The following is a 22,767-nucleotide window of genomic DNA, read 5'->3' as shown; positions in this document are numbered from 1 at the left end:
TTTTATTTTTAACATTTATTCAGTTTTTGAGAGAGAGAGAAAGAGACAGAATGAGAGCAGGGGAGGGGCAGAGAGAGAGGGAGACAGAATCCAAGCAGGCTCCAGGCTCAGCCGTCAGCACAGAGCCCAACGCAGGGCTCGAACCCACAGACTGTGAGATCATGACCTGTGCTGAAATCAGACGCTTAAATACCTGACCACCCAGGCCCCCAACATGGTAAGCTTCTTAAAACATTAATGGTTTTTTTTCCTCTTCTGTCAAGATTGCAATTCCATATTTCAGTCCATGAGCTATGAAAAATAAAGCTTGGCATTTCTGACTGTGTGCCATGCACTCACTGCACAGCTTACATGTGTTACATTCCTGGCTCTCACAGCAAGTCCAAGAGTTAGACAGTATCGTCACTTCATTCACAGATGAGAAACAGAGACAGGGAGTCAGTAACTTTCCCAGGTGCTGCGGGCCAAATGTTTGTGTCCCCCCAAATGACTCCCACAAATGCATACACAGAAATGCTCATGCGTAAGGTGACTGTGTTAGGAGGTAGGGACTCCAGGAGGTGGTTAGGTCAGGGGGATGGGGCCCTCATGAATGGGCCCAGTGCCATCATACAAGAGACCCCAGAGAGGTGTCTGACACCCTCCACCATGTGAGACACAGCAAGAAGACAGCCATCTAGGAACCAGGAAGCAGGTCCTCATCAAACACCAAACATGCCAGTGCCACGATCTCGGACCTCACAAATTACACAACCTTTCAAAGTGTCTGCTTCTTATCTGTAACTCATCCTGTGGCATTTGGTTAGAGCACACTGAATGTACTGAGACACCCAAGTCACTCCTAGTGAGAAACAGAGGCAGACAAGACCCCAGCCGGTCTGAGCGGAGCCTCTGTGTTCCTCAGCATGCGGTCCACCTACTATGGCACCCAAGCACCTTCACTGCTCTTCCTAAGACACGCCGGCCAGGACGTGCTTAATCTGTCCCTGACACAACACTCAGCCTGGATAAATGCCTGAGACTTCCATTCACACACCAAGACAACTAGGAGTAATAGGAGACACACTCAGCATTGAGGGGCCCCAGAAGGATTAGACTAAAGACAAGACCCATGGGTCAGGCCAGCCCAGTCGTGGCCAGGCTACCCAGCTCTTGCCTGTACCTACGAGTGGAGCTCCAATGTGCTCCCCACTATGACCTAGGAGAGGTGCCCTAGGCTGGCCAGTCTCTGAAGTCTTTCATCAGCAGTCATGAGACTTCAGGGAAATCACAAGCAGTGGCTGCCTGGAAAAGGTTGGAGGCTGTCATCCAGCAAGGAGTCTGTGAGGATGCAAACACGCAGAGCTGATGAACCGAGGAGAGATGCATCGGATTTGCTTCCTTCGGCGCCGTTTTCAGTGACCTCCAAGCATTTTCATCGCTCTGGGGATAACTGATTTGTGAGCTATTTGATTCGAAACAGTCCATTTTCACCAGGCGGAGGCAGTGCTCTATGGGGGCAGAAGAACATGTTTTCTCATGGGCTCTGCAGAGCCATGCTGGAATAAATAAGACACCGCTGAGTGATGAGGTAATGACAGATGGTGCCGTAGTCTGGAAGGGAGTCATTATGTAGGAAGGGCTCGTGTCTTGGGACCGTCAGCAATGGGATGTTCGACTGGCAAGCTCCAAGAAGCAAGACCATGGAAGCCTGTGTGTGCCTCCTCCATCTACTTAGGTTCCTGAAATTCTGAGAGATTACGGATGGTCACTTACTCAACAAGGGGCTTAACTAGCTTGACTTTTGTTTAGCTCGTCAGAAAGATGGCTCCTGCCCCCAACACCAATGCTCGTGGGGGGACTGGATACACTCTGACACTAAAACGCTGACTCAAGTTACATCAAGATGTAGTCAGAGTCACACACATATGAGTAGTGAAGTCTCTTTGCTACAGAGGCAAAGCCTCTCTTTGCCTGAAACCCATGGATAAAACACCCTCCTTTCTGTTTCTGAAAAGGAATGAATTACACGAGGAATTGGCAATGAGAGTGCGTTTTCATTAGCATCTATTGGGTGCTAGGGAATTACCAATCAGAAAGAAAGCTCTCTCAGAGCAGCACTAAAGAAATGCATTTTCCTTCAGTTAACAGGCTGAGCACTGAGGGCTAGCAACAGGCACCATTTATTTCTTCCGGACGTCTCAGAAGGTGGTGGTCTTCTTGACGGACGTGAAGGACCCTTGCGCCCATCCACAGCCAGCTGCCGCTTGTCTGGCAGGGGAGCAGGAAACTACTGGTTTGTCTCCCCAGAGCCTAGGGGCAACTCCTGTCTTGAAACACCCAATGTCCGCTCCGTACCAGGCACTGGGCACCTGTTGTCAGCGGTCAGTTACAGGAACTCTCCCACTAGCATGGGTGAAATGGAAATAAACTTCACATACACCCAGAAATCTCCCAGATTCCAGCTCATGGAAGGCTATGTGCTCTAAGAATTGCCCAAGGGTGCAGTCTCACTCCTGGGATGGAGAGTGACTGATCACTCATGGGGAGACAGGACCACCCGGTCAGGTGTGCATCCTGGAGCTGAAGTGAGTGGCCCTGGTCATGTATGATTTTCCCTGAGCTGATTGTCTAGCCTGGGTCATCTGAGTTACCCTGTGCTGATCTGGTCACACCTGGTCACGTATGCTTGCCTCCCTGAGCTGACTGATTAGCCCTGGCTGTGTGTATGCCTGGATGTGTGTGCAAGTTTGCGTGCATGTGTGTGTGTGTGTGTGTGTGTGTGTGTGTGTGTGTGTGTGTGTCTGTGTGTGTGTGTGTGTGTTTGCCAAGCTGGTTCGTTAGTCTAGGTCATGTGAGCATCCAGAGCTTGGCTTGGCCAAGGTGCCCGTCCCCAAAGGGAGGTGGGGAGATCGATCCCGATGAAATGTACTCTACACAGGAATGGGAGGGCCCTACTAGCAGCGATGGAAGCAATGCTGGGCAGGCAAGACCCAGCCTCGGCCACGTGGCTTGCATTCTAAGAGCCGTGGGCAATACTGGTATTATCTGCATCTTACAGGTGGAAACACTGGCCCAGTGAAGGGAAATGCTTTGCCCAGCCACGGAGCTGGTGAATGGTGGTCCAGGATTCAAACCAGGGCTGTGAAAGCCCAAAGTCTACAGCATTTTCTGTAGCCTGCTCCACACGTCACCTCTTGGCTCTGGACTTCAAACCTTGCTAATGCCATTAACACACGAGCCTCAAGAACAGGGTGCAGATACCGAGGGGTCACCCAGGGAAGGCACGTTATGAGCCTATTTACAATCCCACATGGACAAAATATCTTCTAAAAATGCCCCGTCCAGGCCAACGGAGAGCAGGAGAGCAGGGTGTGGCTCATACAACCACGACAGGGCAGGTGGGCACCGGCGACCAGGACACAGCGCAGGTGCAGGGATCCAAATAGCACTAAAGGTCAGCTAAAGAGCAAGGAACTGCAGGGCAGGGAAATCCGTGGGGCAGGGTCCTGGGGCAGCTCATAGGCTGAGGCGTCAGGAGGCAGGAAATGAACAAAAAACGTGGACATCCTTATCAAACCTGAGATCCCTACAGGTAGGTTGCTGGGACTCATCTTGCACTAGGGATGACAGCTCTCTTTCTAGCTACCCACCTAATAAATGGTTCCACGGAGGAGCTTGGGTCAGATGCAAACAGAGCCCCACGCCTGCGGCCACGTTCTGTGTCCCTTACCACTTCCCACAGACTGTCACACGTGGCCGCCATTTTTCCAACTTCGTTCTCCTCCTGCCAGCCCACCACGTCTGCTCCTTGTGACCGTGGTCCAGGGCCTTGCACAGCAGGTGCTCAACCCAGGGCCAGGGAATAGTGTCCACACATACTGAGCAGGGAACGGCTCCACGGACCCAACCACATTTTTATTATTGTGGTCTTCAGAGTCCTGGCTATAGAGACCACTGGCCTGTAGAATCCAAGAAGAATACCATTGACATGGAAGGTGTCACCATGCTGCTCTGGTCCCAGCCTGCAACAAGGGGAACCCTCAGGAAGGCATGACGATGCCACATCTCGCTGCCTTTCCCCGTTCCCTCCTTCTCCATGGGCAGAAGGAGAACCTCCCATCCACTAATTCCAGGCACTCACTAAATAGTTCCTGAGTGCCTACTGGGTGCCAGAGGATCAGCTACGTCCTTTGGCTACAGCGATGAATGAACAGGATACACAGACCTGCCTCCATGGCAGAGCTCGCAGAGAAGACGAGTGGACAGATCAACAAGGTATTTGAAGATGGCAACAATGTCCTAACCAGAACCAGGGTGATTGAAAACAGGCGCCTTTCTATCAGATGCTCAGGTAAGCCTGTGACAGGAGGTGACAAGTGAGCGGAGACCGAGGAGCTGCTGGAATGCACCAGAGCAAGAGGGTCCTGAGGACAGTCAGAGGGCAGGGGCAGAGGCATCTGAGACCCACCTGTTGGGCCAAATGGAAGCCCTCAGCATGAAGGAAAGGACGTCCTGCAAGTGTATGGCCTTTGACTCTCACTCTAAGTACCAGGTAACAGAGGCAGCTTTTCTGCCCCCGAGTTCATTTCCAAGTATGGGGCAACATTAGACATTCGAGGGTCATTAATATCATTTAACAAGGTGCCCCTGAAATCGCCCTGATGTGTCTTTCCACTAGGTGAGAAGCCTCTGCCTTGGGGAAGACTCAGAAGAAGGGAAGAGGGACCCTCATGCTCCTCGCACACCCCTACATCCTGTTCCCAAGACCCTAGAGCACGGATGTGAGAAGGTCAGGCCCAGTCCCAGTGCCCGGGTCAGGCTTAGTGGGCATTCAGGGGAGGGATGAGCAGGTGGCCTCTGGCTCTGCACGCTAAACCCCTTCCCACACCAGCCCTCCACCCCCCCCGTACCGACCGAGGTAGAGAGGCGGGCCTGGGTGAGGGAGGTCCTGTGGAACATGGCCATGTCCCTGGGAACGATAGACAAGGGCACACACTCAGGGAAGGGCCCAAACAGCAGAGCGCCGTTGCAGTTGCTGGCAGTGCGGGCCTGGCTGGGGGAGCCCCGCCCGGGGGCACTGTACAGTCCTGGTGTGAAGCAGGGTAGCACAAGGAGCCAAGCAAGGGCTTTGAGCAGATGAAGAACAGGAGACCAGCCCTCGGGAGAGGTTAGGGTGTGGGGCTTGGGTTTTTCGAAGCCCAGGAAAATCAGCAACAGCACCTGGGACTTGCATGTTTCCACGTGCCACGAATAACTCTGCCAGGCACTTTATGAACATGACTTCCTTTAACCCCTGAGGAAGCACTCAAGGTAAGAGCTGTGGGGGTTTGTATTCTGGCTGAGGTCATATTGCCAGGAGAAGGCAAACCCTGACCACCGCTGAGTTATGACCTACGGTTCCTCTGCCTAGGCACGACAGACTTCTAGCCTGAGTGATTCTCTGTGATGGGGGCTGTGCACCGTGGGATGGTCAGCAGCCTCCCTGCCCTCACCCCCTAGATGCCTGCAGACATCCCCAGGTGTCCTGTGGGGAGGGGACAGCCCCCTGGTCAAGAACCACTGGTGTAAACCAGTGCTATGTGTTCATCGGCCCCAGCGAGAGAGTCTGGGGCAGGGTGAATGAAGAGCTGAGACCATACTTCCTTGAAGGCTCTCGGTGGCTGGGGAGGAAATTAATTCAGCAGGGAGCAGATTCCACACATCAGGTGGGTTGGGGCGTCTACAGAACTGTCATAGTTCTCTGGAGGCCGCGGGAGGCTTCCGTCCACGCTGATGTGACAGACTCTAAAACAAAAAGATGTCGAGGGAGTGAGCGGTGACCCTGAGGATCGGGATGCAAATGCAGTCTGCCAGCCACAAGGAAAGGAGAGAAGGACGTGACTTGTCAGAAGACACTACGTCAGAGACCCAGAGAAGGAAAGGTTGGGAAGAGACTGAAGTCCAAACACAGACGGAGAGAAGCACGGTGCTGTACCGCCAAGGGGAAGGGCAGGATCCTGTGCATACGGCCGACTGCATGTGACCGCAAAACCAGAACCAAGGTAGAGCTGACTTCCACAGGTACTTACCTGAGAGACACACGTGCTTATAAATACCTGTGGCCGAGTGGCCTCACACGGAGCTCTCAGGATGAGAAATGTGGTGTCCTAAACTTACCTGCGGCCACCCAGGGCTGATGGCAAGCACTAGCCCAGCACCTCACCTTGACCGGAGAGGGTCCCAGAGGAGCAGATGGTCAGGACTCCCCATGAGCCGACACCCTTGATCCGCCACCCGGCCCTGGGCCACCCACCCCACCCACACACCCAGACCAGCGGCTCTACGCTCAGGAAGCACCAGCTTCTTGCCCGCTGGAAGCCCCGTGCTCAGCCGCCTGCCCAGCCCTCAAGTTCAGGCGGCGCCTGGCTTCCGGAGGAATAGCGGTCAAGCCCAGCACCCCAGCATCGGCCGCTCTCCCTGAATGTTTTCTTTCAGCGTCAAAGCGAAGTGACTCCTTCTTTTCCAGTGAATTTTCTAGGAAAGAGTCACCATTTTCCTGGCTCCTCTCTCCTCTGTGGAAGCCTGAGAGCTCTTTACCTTTCTTGGCGGAACCCAGTGCTATTTATTCCTTCCAAGCAAGTGTTACACAAACAGTTCCCTCCAGCTGTATTTACTGTGCTCACAAGCCCTTGCTTAGACTGGGGAAATCTGAACCTGTGAATTGGCTTTGCAAAGCAGACGGGTGTAATAGTTACACTGTTCCTGCCTCTGACAGAAATGTTTAGCTTAAATAAGAGAATGAGGCTGGCAGAGTTTCCACGTGAATGGACCAGGACCACCACCTGGTTTTTGGTGGAAAAGAAGCCACCGCTGGTAAGAGCTGGTGTCGCCAGGGCAGGGTGCCGTGTTTGAGTTAAGAAGGACAGATGTCGGAGGAAATCTTCCAGGGGGAGAAAGAGCTGTGACTTGGGCCCTTCTCTGCAGTCCCTACAAGGCCGCACTTCCATCTGCCGTGACCGCACCACTGACTCAGGGCAGACGCGACCCAATGAACATGGTGCAATCATACCCCTATTATTTTTCTGTATCTCCAATTTATTCAGGGAGCAGGAGAGATATTTAACAATTACTTAGCAACCTTCTTTACAAAACGAGAGGACGAATACAGCTAACACTGGAAAAGATTGTTGAGAGCAGAATATTGAATTATCTGCGGATGGGAGCGAGTGCATGAATAATGCATTCACCGCACCTCAGGGTATCAGGGGCATCAGCCCCTCGCGGGTGTCCGAGACCAGGCTACTGGGCGGAGCATGGCCGGGGGACATGACATCTCTGCTCTCCCCGTTTTGCAAAGAGCGCAGAGCTGCACACAGAACGTGTCGTGCAGAAGTGTTTGCACGTCAACCTCTGTGCTTCTCTGCAGGGCATATTTAATTTCTGCATGACTGTGGACGGTACTCAGTAATGAAGTCATTCAATGCAAGAGGGGTGGAGAGAGATCTGTCTTCCAACCTTCTCCATTAAATTCATGTACTTTGGCACATCTCTAATTAAGATCGGGAGGCTTGAGTTCCAACTGACAAAGCACTCCAACCCCATGAGACTTAGTCAAGAGTGCTCGAGGGCAGAGCTAATACAGTGAGCGGGTAATGGCTTGGGTAACTCCAATAAAGATTTCCAGTTACACTAGATTCTGGAGGTTAACCGGCACTACCCACAGAAGGAGCCTGTTTCTGGGTGTGTGGCCAGGTGCCTCCCAGACTTCATGGCTCAAAAAGCTGCCTGGAACCCGAGGACACCACCTAGAACCCTTGAGCTCAGGACCCCCTCTTTCCAAAGGGGCAGTGTCTCTCCTCAGAGCTCAGAGACCTGCAGCATAAAATATTCCCAACTAGATTCACTCAGGGGAACAGAAGATAGCCTTGTCAAATCTGTGGCAAAACGGTGGCCAGGTAATTCCTGAGGGTGGGGGAATTACGTTGTTTTATTTTCCATTCATTTAGAAATTTGGAGAAAACATTTTGACATTTGCTGATTATCCCACTTTTCCCCCGAGGAACTGAGCTCGAGAGCATTAATTTTAGATCCGTGTCTAAGAAACACATGTGACATATGAGTGGGGGATCCGGGGGTGGGGACGAGGCAGAGGACGTGGGGTGTTCTGACTATTGTAGCTTCAAGAAAGCACTCCTATTTGGGACCGGGAGAGGCACAGAGCCCTGGAGAAGGGGGGATGGGGAGGCCTGTGAACACAGGAAGGTTCCTCCGCCACCAGGCGTTGCTCTCCACACCCACTGGCTTCCACCCACAGGTGCCCTGTCTCCCAAGGCCAGCAAGCCAACTTACCTGCCCACCTGCAAGAGGCAGACACCTGTCCAGGTGAGAAACTAACTCATGGTGGGCACCAAATGAGTCCTGCCCTGACAGTCCTTTTTCAAAAGACCAGGCACCATGTAAGTCACAAAAGGCCGGGTTTTCATAAATTGTCCTTCCAGATGGATTCCGGTGATGGCCGACATGGAAGTCATTTGCTGGCATTAAGTCTCGCTCCACAGTGTGAATACAGCTTGTCTATCTCTGCACCTTTGGATACTCCAACAGAACCCAGACAGATTGTCACTTGGGCTGTAAACTGCAGTTAGGCCAAGTGGCCTTAAAAATCTCCATTAAAGCATATTCCTGAATTCTGTGCAACTTTGATAGCCACATTATTCTCACTGGAGGGATTGCCATCTGTCAATTTTTTAAAGGTGGATTCCTCGAAATGTATTTCACAAAAGACTTGTTACATTTCTATATCTGCTGACTGCTTTTAACATAAATTTATAAGACAATTTAAAAATTAACATTACCACGTCCAGAAGTCTTTATTCACTGCTTAAAGCAATTCAGTGAAATAGTCTGTGATGAGTATCAATAGTGAAAACCATGCACAAACGTTTAGAGCGAACAGGTGAGAGCCTTCCCTGACCCATGTCCCCAGCAGGCCCTGTCCCACCCCAGGGGGCAGGGGGAAGGGGCAGGAAGCACCTGGTTTGCAAATTTTTTCAAGCCAAGTTTAAAAGTTATACTTTTGTCATGAGAAAAGAAGTGGTTTTAATAAGACATTTTAGAATTTAATAAAGTAACCTAGAAAGCAAGTAATAAAAGCAACAGAAAGAAAATCTTGATAAAATTATCCCAATGAACATGATCACAGCAGGAATCAATCTCAAACCTTCAAAGGAGGCACCGAATCCACAGACCCTCTCCGGCAAAGACTAATGAATCCCCACTCCAAAGAACAATGGACGGCAGTTTCTGCGAGAAGCATCGGTATGTTAAATAGACAGTCAGATGAAAATCTTATCACATGGGGGAGAAAGCATTATGGGGATAGAAGAAAATGCAAAATGAACAAGAAGCAAATAAAAATGGATCGGCGGCTGGTTCTGCCATTCTGGAAAACCGAGTCCTCTCTGCTTTCGGTGGCGGCTGAATTTACAAGGAACTGCCTCCTTTCGGCACAATTTCCCAAGAAGGTTCTGGGGGAAACACCAGGCACATTCTTTGTCTGACGGAAAAAATGGATGCTGCTGGGCCCTCCTCGGGACACACCTGCTGTGTGTGTGAGGACCCTGGCTTACGTGGAGACGGACACAGAGCCCAGGCCTCCAGCCCCCGCACCTCAGCGCTGCTCTGCAACCTGGCACTGGTCATGAGACAGAACTGGAGGTCAGCCAGATTTGGGTTCAAATCCCAGCTATTCCTCACAGAAGCTACAACACTCAGCAACATACTTAAAGTCTATGACACTTGATTTTCACACACACACACACACACACACACACACACACACACACACACACACTAAGGATTAAGTATGGCATTCTCGGGAAGGTGCCTAGAATAAATACCCAACAACTAGTAGATAATGTAGTTAAGGAAGAACACTGAGGTGTGAAAATATGGTAGAACAGAGATTCTTAAAAGAAAATCCCAAACGCTATTCTCCCCTGTGCCTATGCACCGGCTAAGCACTAAGGAACAGTCTGGCTTTATGGTTTAGCGATTGATTCATCAGTTGATTGCTAATGAGCAAGGTGATGCCAGCCTAACAGCCAAGCATTAACTGAGCACTTGCTGTGAGCTAGAATGTGTCCTCCACACCTGACAAGCATTATCTCCAACCCAATGGGACAGGCACCTTCATCAATCCTACCTCCTGACAAGAAAGCCAAGGGTAAGAGAGGTCAGTTTATCCAAGTTAAGCTGCTTCGGGGATTCCAGGGCCCAAATGCTTCCCCCTTACCCCAAACCACCCCATGTACGTACCAACTTTATCCAAGGACAGCCATGAGCTTGAGCCAGGCACACGGGCCTTGATCCTGGCAATGCGGATATCAGAGCCGGCACACTTGGCTGTGGCCAGATGGCAGGAGGGGCCACAGGTGAGCTTAGCGGGAACCACCGCAGGGAGGTGCCCTGGACCCCGTCTGGGGAAGGCCCATCACTACCTCCATTTTTTTCCCTTCCAGCAAAATTACTGTGATGTTTCTGTTCCCCTGGTTTGGCCCATCTTTCCCACGAGCCCACGCCTACCCCTGCCCCCGGTGCTCCCATCCTGTGGCACACTGCAGGTCTCCACTGATGACCATGAGACAGACCAGTGGCTGCCTGAGCCCCTTCTCAGTCCATGGCTCTGCCCTGCTCCTCAGCCCCGGTCTTGGGTCCTCACCTCACGTTGGATTTGCGGGGCCATGCATCTGTCCTACATGCAGGACGTGTGACCTGGGCCCAATCCATGGCAGTAGCATGGCCCACAGTAGCTGGGGGAGGCGGCATCGCCAGGCCTGGGTGGGCTCCTGTGTGCATGGCCTGTGATCGCAAGTCTCGGACTGTCCCAGGGGATTCTATGAGCTCACCAGAGTCCTTCAACGGGCTCTGTCCACATTGAAACGAGCCACGAGCTAGAGCGGGGTCTGTTGTTTGCAACCAAGAACCATGAGCAAGATGGGGAATAAAGGAGATGTTTCTTAAAGATAACAGGGAACTAGGTGGGGTGGAGAGGGAGGGAGGGAAGGAGGGAAAGTAGCCAGTCTTTGTCAGAAAAAATCTAGTTGTTAAACCTTTCCTGTGATCCTGTGTGTGTGATTCCTTTCACCAAACCCTCACATCTTTCCTGGTATATTTTTCATAGGAGGCTGCTGTCCAGGCGTAACCCTGATTTTTGTCCTCTACAAAAACAGCAGTTTACAATGAATGCATGGACTTTCTTGGCAATAAGAATTCTTGGCAATGGCAAAAAAGATGTTTTATTTTTACCCTGGGCTGTGCTTGGGCACGTAGGAAGGGAAGCAGGTGGGTCTCCCAGGGAAACTGAGCAAGGAAAAGGGATGATTTCAGCATCACTGGCGGGTGCCCTCTGACCCCACATCACATAATGCACCTGCCACTCTGGCTTAGCGGGTCCCGGCCTTCCCACTCCAGGGACAGAATCTGTTGGAATCAAGTTGCCCTATTTAAGGAAATGGTGTTTGACTACAGAGACCTCCAGGTAACAAAGAGGTGGCTGTGGCAGGGGCTCTTCAGCAGGGGCGAGGGCAAGGGCTGAAGCAGATGAGGGGGATAAGGAGGGCACAGAGGTCGACACCCCTTCCAGGGCGGCCCTTCCGACCCAGCCACGGGAATGGTGAGAGGTAAAACCTTCCACATAGCCTGCTGGTGGCACAAGGAAGCTGTCACTCCGAAGGTGAGGCTGTGCCCCACTGAGCTTCCAGAATCGCAGCAAGAGCAGGGAGTCCTGCCTTCAGGACTGAAGACTAATTTGTTAATGGAGCACCACGCATGGGGTCTGCCCTCTGGATGGGTGCACGCAATTAGTCACTGTGCAGGTAGCAACTATCAAACACTTATTAAAATGCGGCTCTGTGCCACCCCCCGCCCAAAGCGCCCCCGACTCCACGTGCCCAGCAGGACAGCTCTCAGGGACACCCCAGCTCATTTATCCAAGTCCAAGCAACAGGTGGGGGCAGGAGGCAGGATGAGCTGGGGCATCGCGATTGTGGGTCGGGGAGACGACACTGGACGTGATAAAAACACATTAGTTCCAGGTTTCATTTTTGTCGCTGCAGAAAATCTTCATTATCCTCTTGTCTGAGGCCCTGGTGTTTTCCAGAAGGATCCTGAGTTGGGGAGGGTTTCTCCCCTTAGGCAGGAGGACGAGTGTATGTTGAGTGGCTGAAAATCCCAACAATGAGCCTTGGGGTCCACCCTTGGCTCTTGACACTGTAACCTGCCCACGTGCACCCCAGACTCATGGCAACAAGGTCTTGCCCCTGAGCCTCTGATGTGGGTGAGGCCAATGCCCAGATACCCGGGATCAGTGCCTTCTGCAGGAAAGGCTGCTGCACACAGACCCATGGTTTCCCTCCACACCCTGCACTTGTCCCGCACACCATGCCAGTCCCTCCTCTGCCCCTCAGCACACAGCGCCAGGCCTGCAGCACAGAAGGGCCCACCCACAACCAGCTCACAGCCAGGCTGAGGAGCACATCCAGAGGCCTTTACCCAGAGGGCAGGGCATGGAGGCACCAGGGAAAAGGATGGGTGGTGGGTGCAAAAAGGGCTCTGGAGGCCAGGTGCCTGGAGGCCACACCTGCCAACAATATTCAGCTGAGGGCAAGAGAGGGGACGGGAGCAGCCAAGAGTAGCCCTGGAAGGCGGGCTGGTGAGCAGGGCAGTGACAAGAGCCAGGGGGGCCTGCACTGATGTATTTGCTGTACATGGGGCTCTTTTAACAGACCACATGCTCATGGAGGGCAGGCCTTGTAGGATTCATTTAAATGAATAGCTCCCATGCCTGGAGCAGGGCCTGCCCAGCTCAGTGAGAAAGCTGAACTTGAAAAACTAGCAGGGGTCCCCATGAGCCATCTGTATACTCCTAATGAATGCTGTCTTGTCCCCACTGTCCTCATTAGCCCATCCACCAATGGCCCCGAGTGTTAGGGAAGTGGGTGAGAGACACTGAGAAGCAGGGCTCCTGGGGCATCTGGGCGGCTCAGTCCATTAAGCCAGCGACTCTTGATTTCGGCTTAGGTCATTATCTCACGGTTTCAGCCCCACGTCAGGCGCTCTGCTCACAGCTCGGTGCCTGCTTGGGATTCTCTCTCTCTCTGCCCCTCCCGCTCTCTATCTCTCCCCCCTCCCCCCAAATAAATAAACTTTAAAAAAATAAATAAAAGAAGCAGGTCTCTGGTAAGTTGATGCCATTCAGAGCCCACCTACCCACTGCTCTGGCTCAGGCTGGTTCAGAACCTGTAGGCCCAAGGAATCACAGCTGAGGGGATGATAGGAACAGGAGCCCCTGGGGCAGCCGGCGTGAGGGGCAGGGAGGGGGTGTGATTAGGAACCATGCTCATGGATCTCACATTTGGGTCCTTCAGTGCCCCTGATGAGGCGTCCCCTGGGATCGTCCTCAAGGCGCTGAGGATGTCCCCAGGGCAAGTGTGCACACGAGCCCACCACAGACATCTGTCACAGTGGATCCACAGGAACAGCAATTGAATCAGATGCCCCACCGTCCTCTCGCCATGGTGGGTAATCAGGCCCCCTGCCCTGCCATGTAGTGGGTCCAGAAACCTCCCTAAGGGTTTGAAGCCTCCTAAGAAAGGGACCTGAGGCTGACGGGCACTCGTCAGCACACTTTACAAACCCAAGACTCAGGGCGGGCGGCACTGGTAATATAACCCCTCATTCCCATGTACAGATTGTAAGACTTGTCTGCCCAATCTAGGTCTCCTTGACTCCAACATCAAGACATCGTTAACTCCCCACTTGCCAGTGTCCGATGAGTGCTGGGCAGTGGTGTGAATGTTCTGGGTGATTTCCGAGGGACTGAACAAATCAAGGGGGTCACCAGGGAATGTCTGGAGCAAAAGCAAACTGGTAGCAGCACCCAAAGAACTTTCAAGTCAAAATAAAGAGGTTTCTTCCCTCTCCAGGCACCTGCTGAGTGCCCCTTAACTACCTGGTCCCCGCACAGCATCCTGCATCATCTAAAACACAAACTGCAGGGTCAGACCCAGGTTCGAATCCCAGCTTCACCACTAACCAGCTGTGTCACTTGGGAAATGGCTCACCATCCCCAATGTCTCTTTCCCCAATTATAAAAAGGGAACCGAATTCTTAATAGGATTCCTATAAGGATTAAATGTAGCAAAGAACATGCCATGTTTAGCTGGGGTCTAGAGTCGGCAATGGGGTCATCTGGGGCCAGAAGAGCCTGTTTGGGGCATCTGACCTGGACACTGAGGGATGTTTGAAACATCCTTGGCCTGTACCCAGTAGATGCCAGGAGTACACACACGTGCACACACACACACACACACACACACACACACATACACATACGTGCAAGCACGTGTGAGCACACACACAGTGGTGACAACCACAAATGTCCCCAGACATTGTTGACTGTCAGCCGGGGGGCAGAATCACCTCTGGTTGAGAAGCATGGCCTCTTTCAGCGTTATTTCCTGCTGGTCCTCATGCAGCGTCCAATCAGAAGCACAGATGCGGGGCACAGACACTCAGGCCACAGCTCCCTTAGGAGGGGTAACACAGAAGCTGAAGTCGGTGGGAGTTAATCTGACCCCCTGGATGACTGTGCTATGTATCACTCTCCTAGCCCCAAAACCCGCTTCTCACATCAGTGTGGCTAGAGCCAAGCCCCTATCCGTGTTGCCAGGCGGTGCTCTTCCTGCTGTCTCCAACATCCAGGCCTGTCCCTGACAGTCCTGCCCCATCTCCCCATGGTCCTCCACTCCTCCCCAGAGATGCCTCACACCCATGGCTGTAGCCCTGCCTTCTGCCGGGAGCTCGCAGGACACAGGGCTGGTCCCTACTTCCTTCTGGGCTCTACTCACCCCACGCCCTTCCAGGAAGATGTTTCTGACCTAATCTAGAGCTCCTCTCTCCAGCCCTAGGCTTCTTTATTTTTACAGCATGAATCCTGCTGCATGGACCACAGGATTCTGCTTACTGGTCTCCTGTCATCTCAGACTTGGAACAGGGGCCCCCGTGGGCTGCCGTTTTATTTGTAGCTCCAGCCCGACTGCCTGGCTCTTTTTTTTTATTTTTTTAAAATGTTTATTTATTTTTGAGACAGAGAGAGACAGAGCATGAACAGGGGAGGGGCAGAGAGAGAGGGAGACACAGAATCCGAAACAGGCTCCAGGCTCTGAGCGGTCAGCACAGAGGCCAACGCGGGGATCAAACTCACGGGCTGTGAGATCATGACCTGAGCTGAAGTCGGACGCTTAACCGACCAAGCCACCCAGGCACCCCATGCCTGGCTCTTAAAAATCAGCTCAACAATATTTGCAGTACAGATCGATGACTAAGATTGGCCAGAGTCCACTGGGGCCAGAAAAAGGAGTGTGGGCCACCCAGACACACTCACAGGATTGATTTGATTCTATAGACGGTGGGTGGGCTCATTATCGATTTGCCCAAAGCCAGTGAATGAGATGGAAGAGGCTGTGACCCCCCCTGCAAGGAGAGGACCCCGAGTTGCCCCCCCCCCGCCAAAGCAAAGCCTTTCCCAACATGAACAAAAGACCTGACTTCACAGATCGAAAGGAACAGTACAAATCCAAAACCCTAGTATAGAGTGGCCATACCCTGCTCGCCCTCCCCTAGTGCTCTTGAAATACTTGTACAACAATCCACTTAAGTGCAGTGCCTACCAGACCTTCCCCACAAAGACCTTCCCTGCAGCCTGAGAAACTCCCCACTGGCGGGCCTTGAAGAGGACCCCAAGGGGTGGGCCCCATCAGCTTGTTTATGGATCCCTGAGAGTCTTCATTCTGCTTTTATTTTCTGTGTCTCTAGCTGCCTTTCACCTCCTATAGACCTCCTGTGGCCACAAGGAAGCACCCCTTCCGCCTTCCCGCCATTCCCCCATCCCCCCTTCCGCCTTCCTGGGGGCTGTGGCCTCCCCACCCCACACAAACCCAGCTTCCAATGGGACCCAGCCCCTCCCTGACCACAGCCTCAAAGGGACAGTAAGAAAGGAAGTTTCCAGCATGATGCGGTCACAATGGACAGGATGCTTTGCTCAGGTATGGTTCTACCTCCTGTCATTTCTGCCATGGGCCTGATGGCAGCACCACAATCCCTGGGTGAACGCCTGGCCCACGCCTACCCACCTCCCCCCCCACCCAATGAAACAACAGCCAGGTGTCCCTCTCCTCCCACAGAACATCTTCCCAAGGGTCTGGGAGCACACCGCCCTCCCCCTGCCTGGCCCGCTCATTCGACCCAGAAAATGAAGTATGTGCCACGCATCATGCCATAGGGCTGGACAGACCAGATCTGGACAATACGGCTGGGAAAATATGGCTTAAAAGAGGGCAGGGCGGGACACTCCTGATCTGTCTGGGGACCCTGGGTGTGCACCAAGGGTCGGCATTGGCACAGCTAGCGGAAAACAAGGCCATGTGAATGAAGAGGAAACAAACGCCTGTGCATGGTTCCAAGCATGAGTCCCAAGGGGGTGGAGCGCAAAGCGAGTGTTGAAGATTGGGCTTCGTGGACAATCTAAGCACTCTGCCAGGTGGGGGTGGGGCAGCAGACTGGGCAGGAGGGGTGGGGGATCTGGTCTCCCATGGGATGCAGGGGACACTGTGTGTGTGTGTTCCCGGGCCTCACTAACTGGTCACTAACTTCCTTTACCTTTTATCTTGCAATCACTGTTGAAGCTACAAAAGACTGCGAGAATAGTAAAGGAACCCCCATATACCTTTTAGCCCATTTCACTAATACTTCGCTTGGCCAGGTTTTACATATGTACATACGTATGTGCGCGCACTCGTACATGAAGTAAAACCTTGGTTTTCGAGCATACCTCATTCCAGAAACATGCTTGTAATCCTAAACGCTCATGTATCAAAGCAAATTTCAAGAACCACTGCCTCACTTGTGACCACATGACGTTCGGCATCACGTACGACTCATACTGCAAGACATGGCTCCTTCATCAAGTTAAAGTTTATTAGAAATGTTTGCTCGTCTCGTGGAACACTCGCGGAGCAGATTACTCACAATCCAAGGTTTTACTGTATTTCTAAATCATTTCCAAGTCGGTTGCACATTCCATGCCCCTTTGTCGGTTGTGCTCAGGGTCTACACCCTGAGGACAAAACCATCCTCTCACATATTCACAAGTCAGTGACCAGCCTCAGGAAATTGAACACCAGTACAACACCGTAATCTAAACCATGGGTCATATTCCAATGTCATCAACTGTCCCAAAAATGTCCTTATTAAACTTTGTTCCTGCACAGAATGCATTCCAAGGTCACTAACTGTATTCTGTGGTCACATCTGTTTATTTACCTTCTATTCTGGAACATTCCTCGGCCTTGGTCATTCATGCCACAGAAATTTCGAGGAACAGAGGCCTGTGTGTTACTTTCAGGCTGTGCATCAGTTTGGGTTTCCCTGTTGTTCCTTCATGTTCACATGATGGTGCATAGACACCCCTCCAGTGGCCTCAGTGACCGAGTCAAAACCCCCCAAAACGCCCAGGCATTTCTGAGTCTCAAAAGGGCTTCTTCCCGTGTGTCCGTCTACCACGTCCTGCCACTGCTGGACTTCCGTCCGTCTTGGGTCCCCCCTGACCATGCTGGTGGCCTAGGAATCCACTTGGAGAAGCCACAAAGGGCTGCCATGGCCCCTGAGAGGATGCGGAGACCGGCTCTCCTCCATCGGCCTCTTTGGGGATGCTCGGCTCCTGACAGAGGTGAGGCGGTGAGGGGAGAGTCTTGTCCTTGCCAGTGTCTGGGCCTGAACCTCCAACGCTTGGGCTGAACAGAGGGTAGGCTCCTCGGGCTTGATCCCACCGGCTGCTCCCACAGAGGCTCCTGGCTGGTCTCAGGGCTGGGGCCAGCTCACAGACTGAGCCCTCTTCTTCCCTCCCGTGCTCTCCCAAGCGGTCAGCTTTTATAGGACACTCTCATACTCCTCCTCCAGGGCTCCCCTTAGGGGGCGCAGACATTCCACTATCAACACTACAGTCAGGACTTCCGGTCCCCAAGTGGCAGGGAGGCCGGGAAGCGAGGCAGGAGCAGCCCACAGGGTGCCCCACCCACACCCCCTCCTGCCAAGGCTGCTGCCTGCAAGGCATGTCTGCCCCAGCATCAACCATGGAGGGTGGGCTCACTGCACGCCCATGCCCCAGTCCTCTGCCCCCACTAGGCAACGCTGAGGCGTTTCCTACACTGTCCCCACACTGTCCCCACGGTCTCTCAGAGGAGCTGCACACCCTTTATTGGCCCCCATCCTGCCCTGCTCCCTTACGAGCATTAACATCACTCAAACTTGTCTCAGGATAAGTCCCAAACTCAGAGCCCCTCCGTCCCAAGAAAGGTCCCTCAGGGTCTTCGGTAGCCATGCCTGACGGGGCCTAAGCCTCAGAGAGACACCGGCTGAGCCTTCTTGCGCAGACTGCCAGAAACAAAAATGCAACTGAGCAGATTTTAAAGATCTGATTGGCTTTAGGACTCATGAATTGGGTAGCAACCCAAGCGGTAAGCAGAAGGGGCTCCAAGGAGCTGGACAGAAAGGAAAGTCCATCTAGAAGGAGGGCTGGGTAAGAAAGTTACTAGCAACAGCGAAGGGCTGTTGCAGGGAGGCTGCTGTCCAGGGGGAAAGCAAGGGGTCCCTGGATCCAGGAGATGTCTTCTTTCTTTGGGTGGTGTGGAGAGGCCCCTGTGGCAGAGTCACTGGCACTGATGGAACATTCCTGGATGGTTCAGACTACGTCTCTGAGGGGGGCTGAAATGCAGTTGGATTAGGCCTTAAGCCCCAGTTTGGGAACTTCAGCGAAGTGACACTATTTGGGGCCTGTGGTTTTCTTTCTAATGACACCCACAGCACCCCCACCGCCACCCCGCCACCCTGCTCACCTCCAGCTCACTGACCTTGGGGCTGACCCCGCCCTTCAGAAGGGAGGCGGTGTCAGGTCAAACAAAACTTGCAGGTAGGTCTGAGATTCCTGAAAATTATCAGAGGCCACAGGACAGGAGGGAGGGGGCAGTATAGGGGTCAAACTGAAACTGACAAGGGTGTCATCCAGGACACCAACACCCTGGATGGGCTCAGAGGAGGCGCCCCTGAAGCCACGTCAGTCCCCCAGATGCTCCTGCTGTACTGCTGTACGTGGATGACCCAGGGCTCATCGGAGTGGATGACAAGCATCCCTCATGAGTTATTAACAGCATCGGTAACAGTGAGACAAAGCGATCACTGGAACACTGTGAGACACCTCAAGTTGTGATTCAATAGGAATAATCATTGTTATTGTAACAGTGAGTTAGAAAATGATTTTATGTTAAGAAACTAATGAGCGGAGACTGATTCTATGGGTGCACACGCGAGCCTGGCCCCGGTGAGTGATCTGAGGTTGAGGGTTTGTCCTGGATGTTCAGCGTGTGGAGAGGGGGGCAGGGCAGGGTGGAGGAAGATGGATATTTTCAATGCACACACCTCTAGCACAACAGCAGCAAATCAAGGGGCAGTACCCCCAGGTGTCAGACCCGGGCTGGTAAGAACCTGGGTCCCTGAACTTTCATTAACCTAGGAGACGCTGGAATTGAAAAACACCAGCGTGGGTCAGACACCAGGCTCTCAGGACTGCTGTGGAGGCAGTGTAGACAAGAAGAGTAGGGGCATTTACTCCGCTAAGTGCATTTCCGTAATCCTCTGTTCACCCTGCAGCAACCCCATCAGTCAAGCGGCTAGCCAGGCTCAGGGACACAGGCCTGAGGAGCCCTGTACGTGGTGGAGCAGGGGCTCAAACCCCAGACTCCAAGCTTCCCTGTCCTTCTAGAGAGACATGGCAAGAATAAATGAGTGGGGAAAAAAAACGGTGTGTGGGAGGGGAAAACAGTGCAGAGGAGAAACCACATATCCAGCCATGGGCAGCGGGGAAGCACACAGCTGAGCTCCTATAAGGTGAACCTTTTAATTCAGAAACAACACAGGGCTAACGGGCTTGGCTATCCACTTGCTGCCACACTGTAACCAAGGCATGGGCCTCTGACTGCTATTGCAAATGTCAGAATGGATGCACATGGAGTGGAATTTTAAACTGATGTGTTCCTTGTTTCCCCCCTCGCATCCCTCTCCTGTCCAGAAAAAGGAGTTGTGGCCTCATGCATTACCTTCTAATGAAATTTCAACATATTTTCAGTACACTACAATTTAATAGAGATGAAAACATAAATGCTGTAAAAACACTTCAGAATGGAATTAGCCCACACTGTCTACTCAGGCTGCATTTCTTTGTGACCTAGTTGGTCTACTTAAGAAAGGAAGGAGAATCTCAAAGTATGTATGGGGATGTCTCTCCCTCTCCTGTGTTCATCTGCATCAATCGAGCAGTTACTGAGCACGGAGTCGGGTAGGTGCTCTGCTAACTGCCGTAAAAGAACAATCTTAACCAACAAGCACAGGCCCCGGGAGGCACTGGCACTTTTCCTTCTACATGAAAGGCCAGGAGCAGAGACTCTGGGAGGCCAGGTCCCCGTGCGGCTGGCGCGCACTGAGCCAGTCTGCAGGGCACCGCCTCTGTCCTGATTTGATAGCATGTGGGTCTTTTTCTACACTAATTTTCTGTTGCTACTGTAAAAAGTTATCTCAAATCGTGGCTTAGATGACCTCAGTGGATTCTGGAGGTCAGAAGTGGCTGACACCAAGAATGGGCAGGTTGTGCCCCACCCCCCTGGGGGCCTGTGGGGTGGGGCCTCTCCTGTTCCATCACTCTGTGGGCACATCGCACCGCTGGCCGGGTGGCCGCAGAGGCCCGTCCTGGCTGCAGGGTCCCCTGCATTCCACGACTCCGCACCTTCCTGCATCTTCAAGGTGCAATGAGTCCGTCTTGCCCCTCTCACCCCCTCTTTCCCTTTGGCCTCATCTCTCCCACCTCTCTTGTGCCTCCTTCTTCCATGTTTAAGGGTCCGTGAGGCAATGGTGCGCCTGTCCAGACAGTCCAGGAGGGCTTCCCATCCCCAGGCCCTTATTTAATCCATCCTCGGTGCTCCTTGGGCCACAGCAAAGGACGTGTCCACAGGCCCAATGGGTTACAGTGGACATCTTTGGGGGCCATTTCTCCGCCTCCCATAGGTTTCTCACTGGCCTGTTCTTTACCACCCTTTCAACTCCTTTTCTGAAACATCCAGGCTGCTGGGATAACGCTGAAATCCATTCTTCTCTTCTCTGATAATACATCCATCCCTTGCAACACTGCCCAGTCCTCAGTTTACAACAGGAGTCCGCAGAAAAGCTTCCCCTTGGGAAGTAACAACTGTTTCCTGGCTTTCTCGCATGTTTTTCAAGCTCTCTCCTTTTATTTCTGGTAACAGATCCGCCTCACCCCACACCAGCACTACTGAGATGGGATCACGCCCAATGTCTTCTCCTTCAGAACCTCCATACTGGTTGCTGTCTGTTGGAAGTTTGCAGGAAGACTGTCTCTCCCCATGACATGGGATGGGGCACGGCATGAATCTTATGGTTCTGACCTCCAAGGAGGAGACCTGGTCACTACCCACCCCAGTGACCTCACAGAAAGACTCCTGGTCTGGTCACATAGCCAGTTGGGAGCCACGTGCCCAGCAGGAAACAAGTCACTCTGTCCACATCCCCCACCCTGCCCCAGGGAAGGGGGCAGTTAGCCTCACTCACCTCAAACCCACAAAAGGCTTTCTAACAGAACTGGGCAGATTATGGTAAAGAAAAGAAACCTGACATGTGTCACATTTTTCAGCACATGAGTCCATCGTTACGATATCACTGCCATCATCACTGCTACTCATTCTCAGTACTAAATGGAACCAGAAATTTCTAAAATTTCTGATAAGGAAAATGTCTTTTTCGGAGAGATGGAGGGACAACAGTCTTTTGCAAAGGTGTGCCGATGAATAAAACTCGTGCCTGAGGTGAGAACTGGACAAAAAACAGAAAAAAACAAAACAAAACAAAACAAAACCCACGGCATCTGGAGGACTTTTCCCCAGGGGTTGAGGACCTTGGTTAAGCCCACACCAAAACAGAGTGATGAGGCCAATTACATTTTTAGTCATTTTAAAAAATAATAAATGATAAATCAAGAAAAGGGCCTGAGCAACAGAAGAGCTTCCTTTCCCCTCCTCCTCCTGGGAGAAGGAAATGTGCAGGTAAAGACTGGAGTGTGTGTGGTGTGTGTGTGTGTGTGTGTGTGTGTGTGTGTGTGTGTGTGTGCACGCTCACACCCTTTTTGGTTACTCTGTCCCAAACACCGTGACTCAAAATTCCGAGAATCTGAATTCTTGTGTACTATGTCCTGCTCATCCCCATAAATGTGTTTTGAGAAGAAAAACACTTAAAACTCATCAATGTATGTTAAACTGAGATCACTACCCTAGAAAAATAGTCTGGGGAAATTAGTGTCAAAAAATAATAGTTTATGCTTCAGTGTCTTATTTTCTTCAAAGGTGCAGAGTTCAACCCCAAGCTCACTGCAAGTAGTCAGGGTAAAAGAAAGGAATTTGTTCGAAACCCATTCTGCATTCAAATACGAACTGTCCGAAATGTGAGTAACTTGGCAGAAGCCCGAAATGTGTCTCTTCCTAAGCTGGGCTTAGGAATAGCGCTGGGCTTTTTTTCCAGGAAGTCATGTTCTGCAGGAGCTTCGTGGCCAGCTGCTTGTATCTAACATCAGTCCTGAAGCTGATGTGCAAGAATTTGGAGTACAGCCCCTCCTCATACTCGAGAACATTT

At 52.2% G+C, this 22,767-nt stretch overlaps 1 protein-coding gene across 1 annotated transcript in view; it reads right to left on the bottom strand.

Annotated features, from left to right (window-relative positions):
* Positions 1-6,231, bottom strand: part of LOC145714997 (uncharacterized) — a 183,029-nt gene extending 176,798 nt beyond the window's left edge. The window contains exons 1-3 of the mRNA XM_081794587.1: positions 6,185-6,231; positions 5,711-5,766; positions 4,893-5,069 (exon numbers count right to left, since the gene is read on the bottom strand). Of these exons, the coding sequence (XP_081650713.1) occupies positions 4,893-5,069; positions 5,711-5,766; positions 6,185-6,231 (280 nt within the window). The remainder of the gene's footprint in view (positions 1-4,892; positions 5,070-5,710; positions 5,767-6,184) is intronic.
* Positions 6,232-22,767: the final 16,536 nt, after the last annotated feature.

Source organism: Panthera onca, chromosome Y (genome assembly GCF_046562875.1).
Source record: "Panthera onca isolate mPanOnc1 chromosome Y, mPanOnc1 haplotype 2, whole genome shotgun sequence".
Taxonomy (NCBI): domain Eukaryota; kingdom Metazoa; phylum Chordata; class Mammalia; order Carnivora; family Felidae; genus Panthera; species Panthera onca.
Note: the sequence above shows the minus strand (reverse complement) of the source record. Positions and strands in the feature narration are given on the sequence as shown.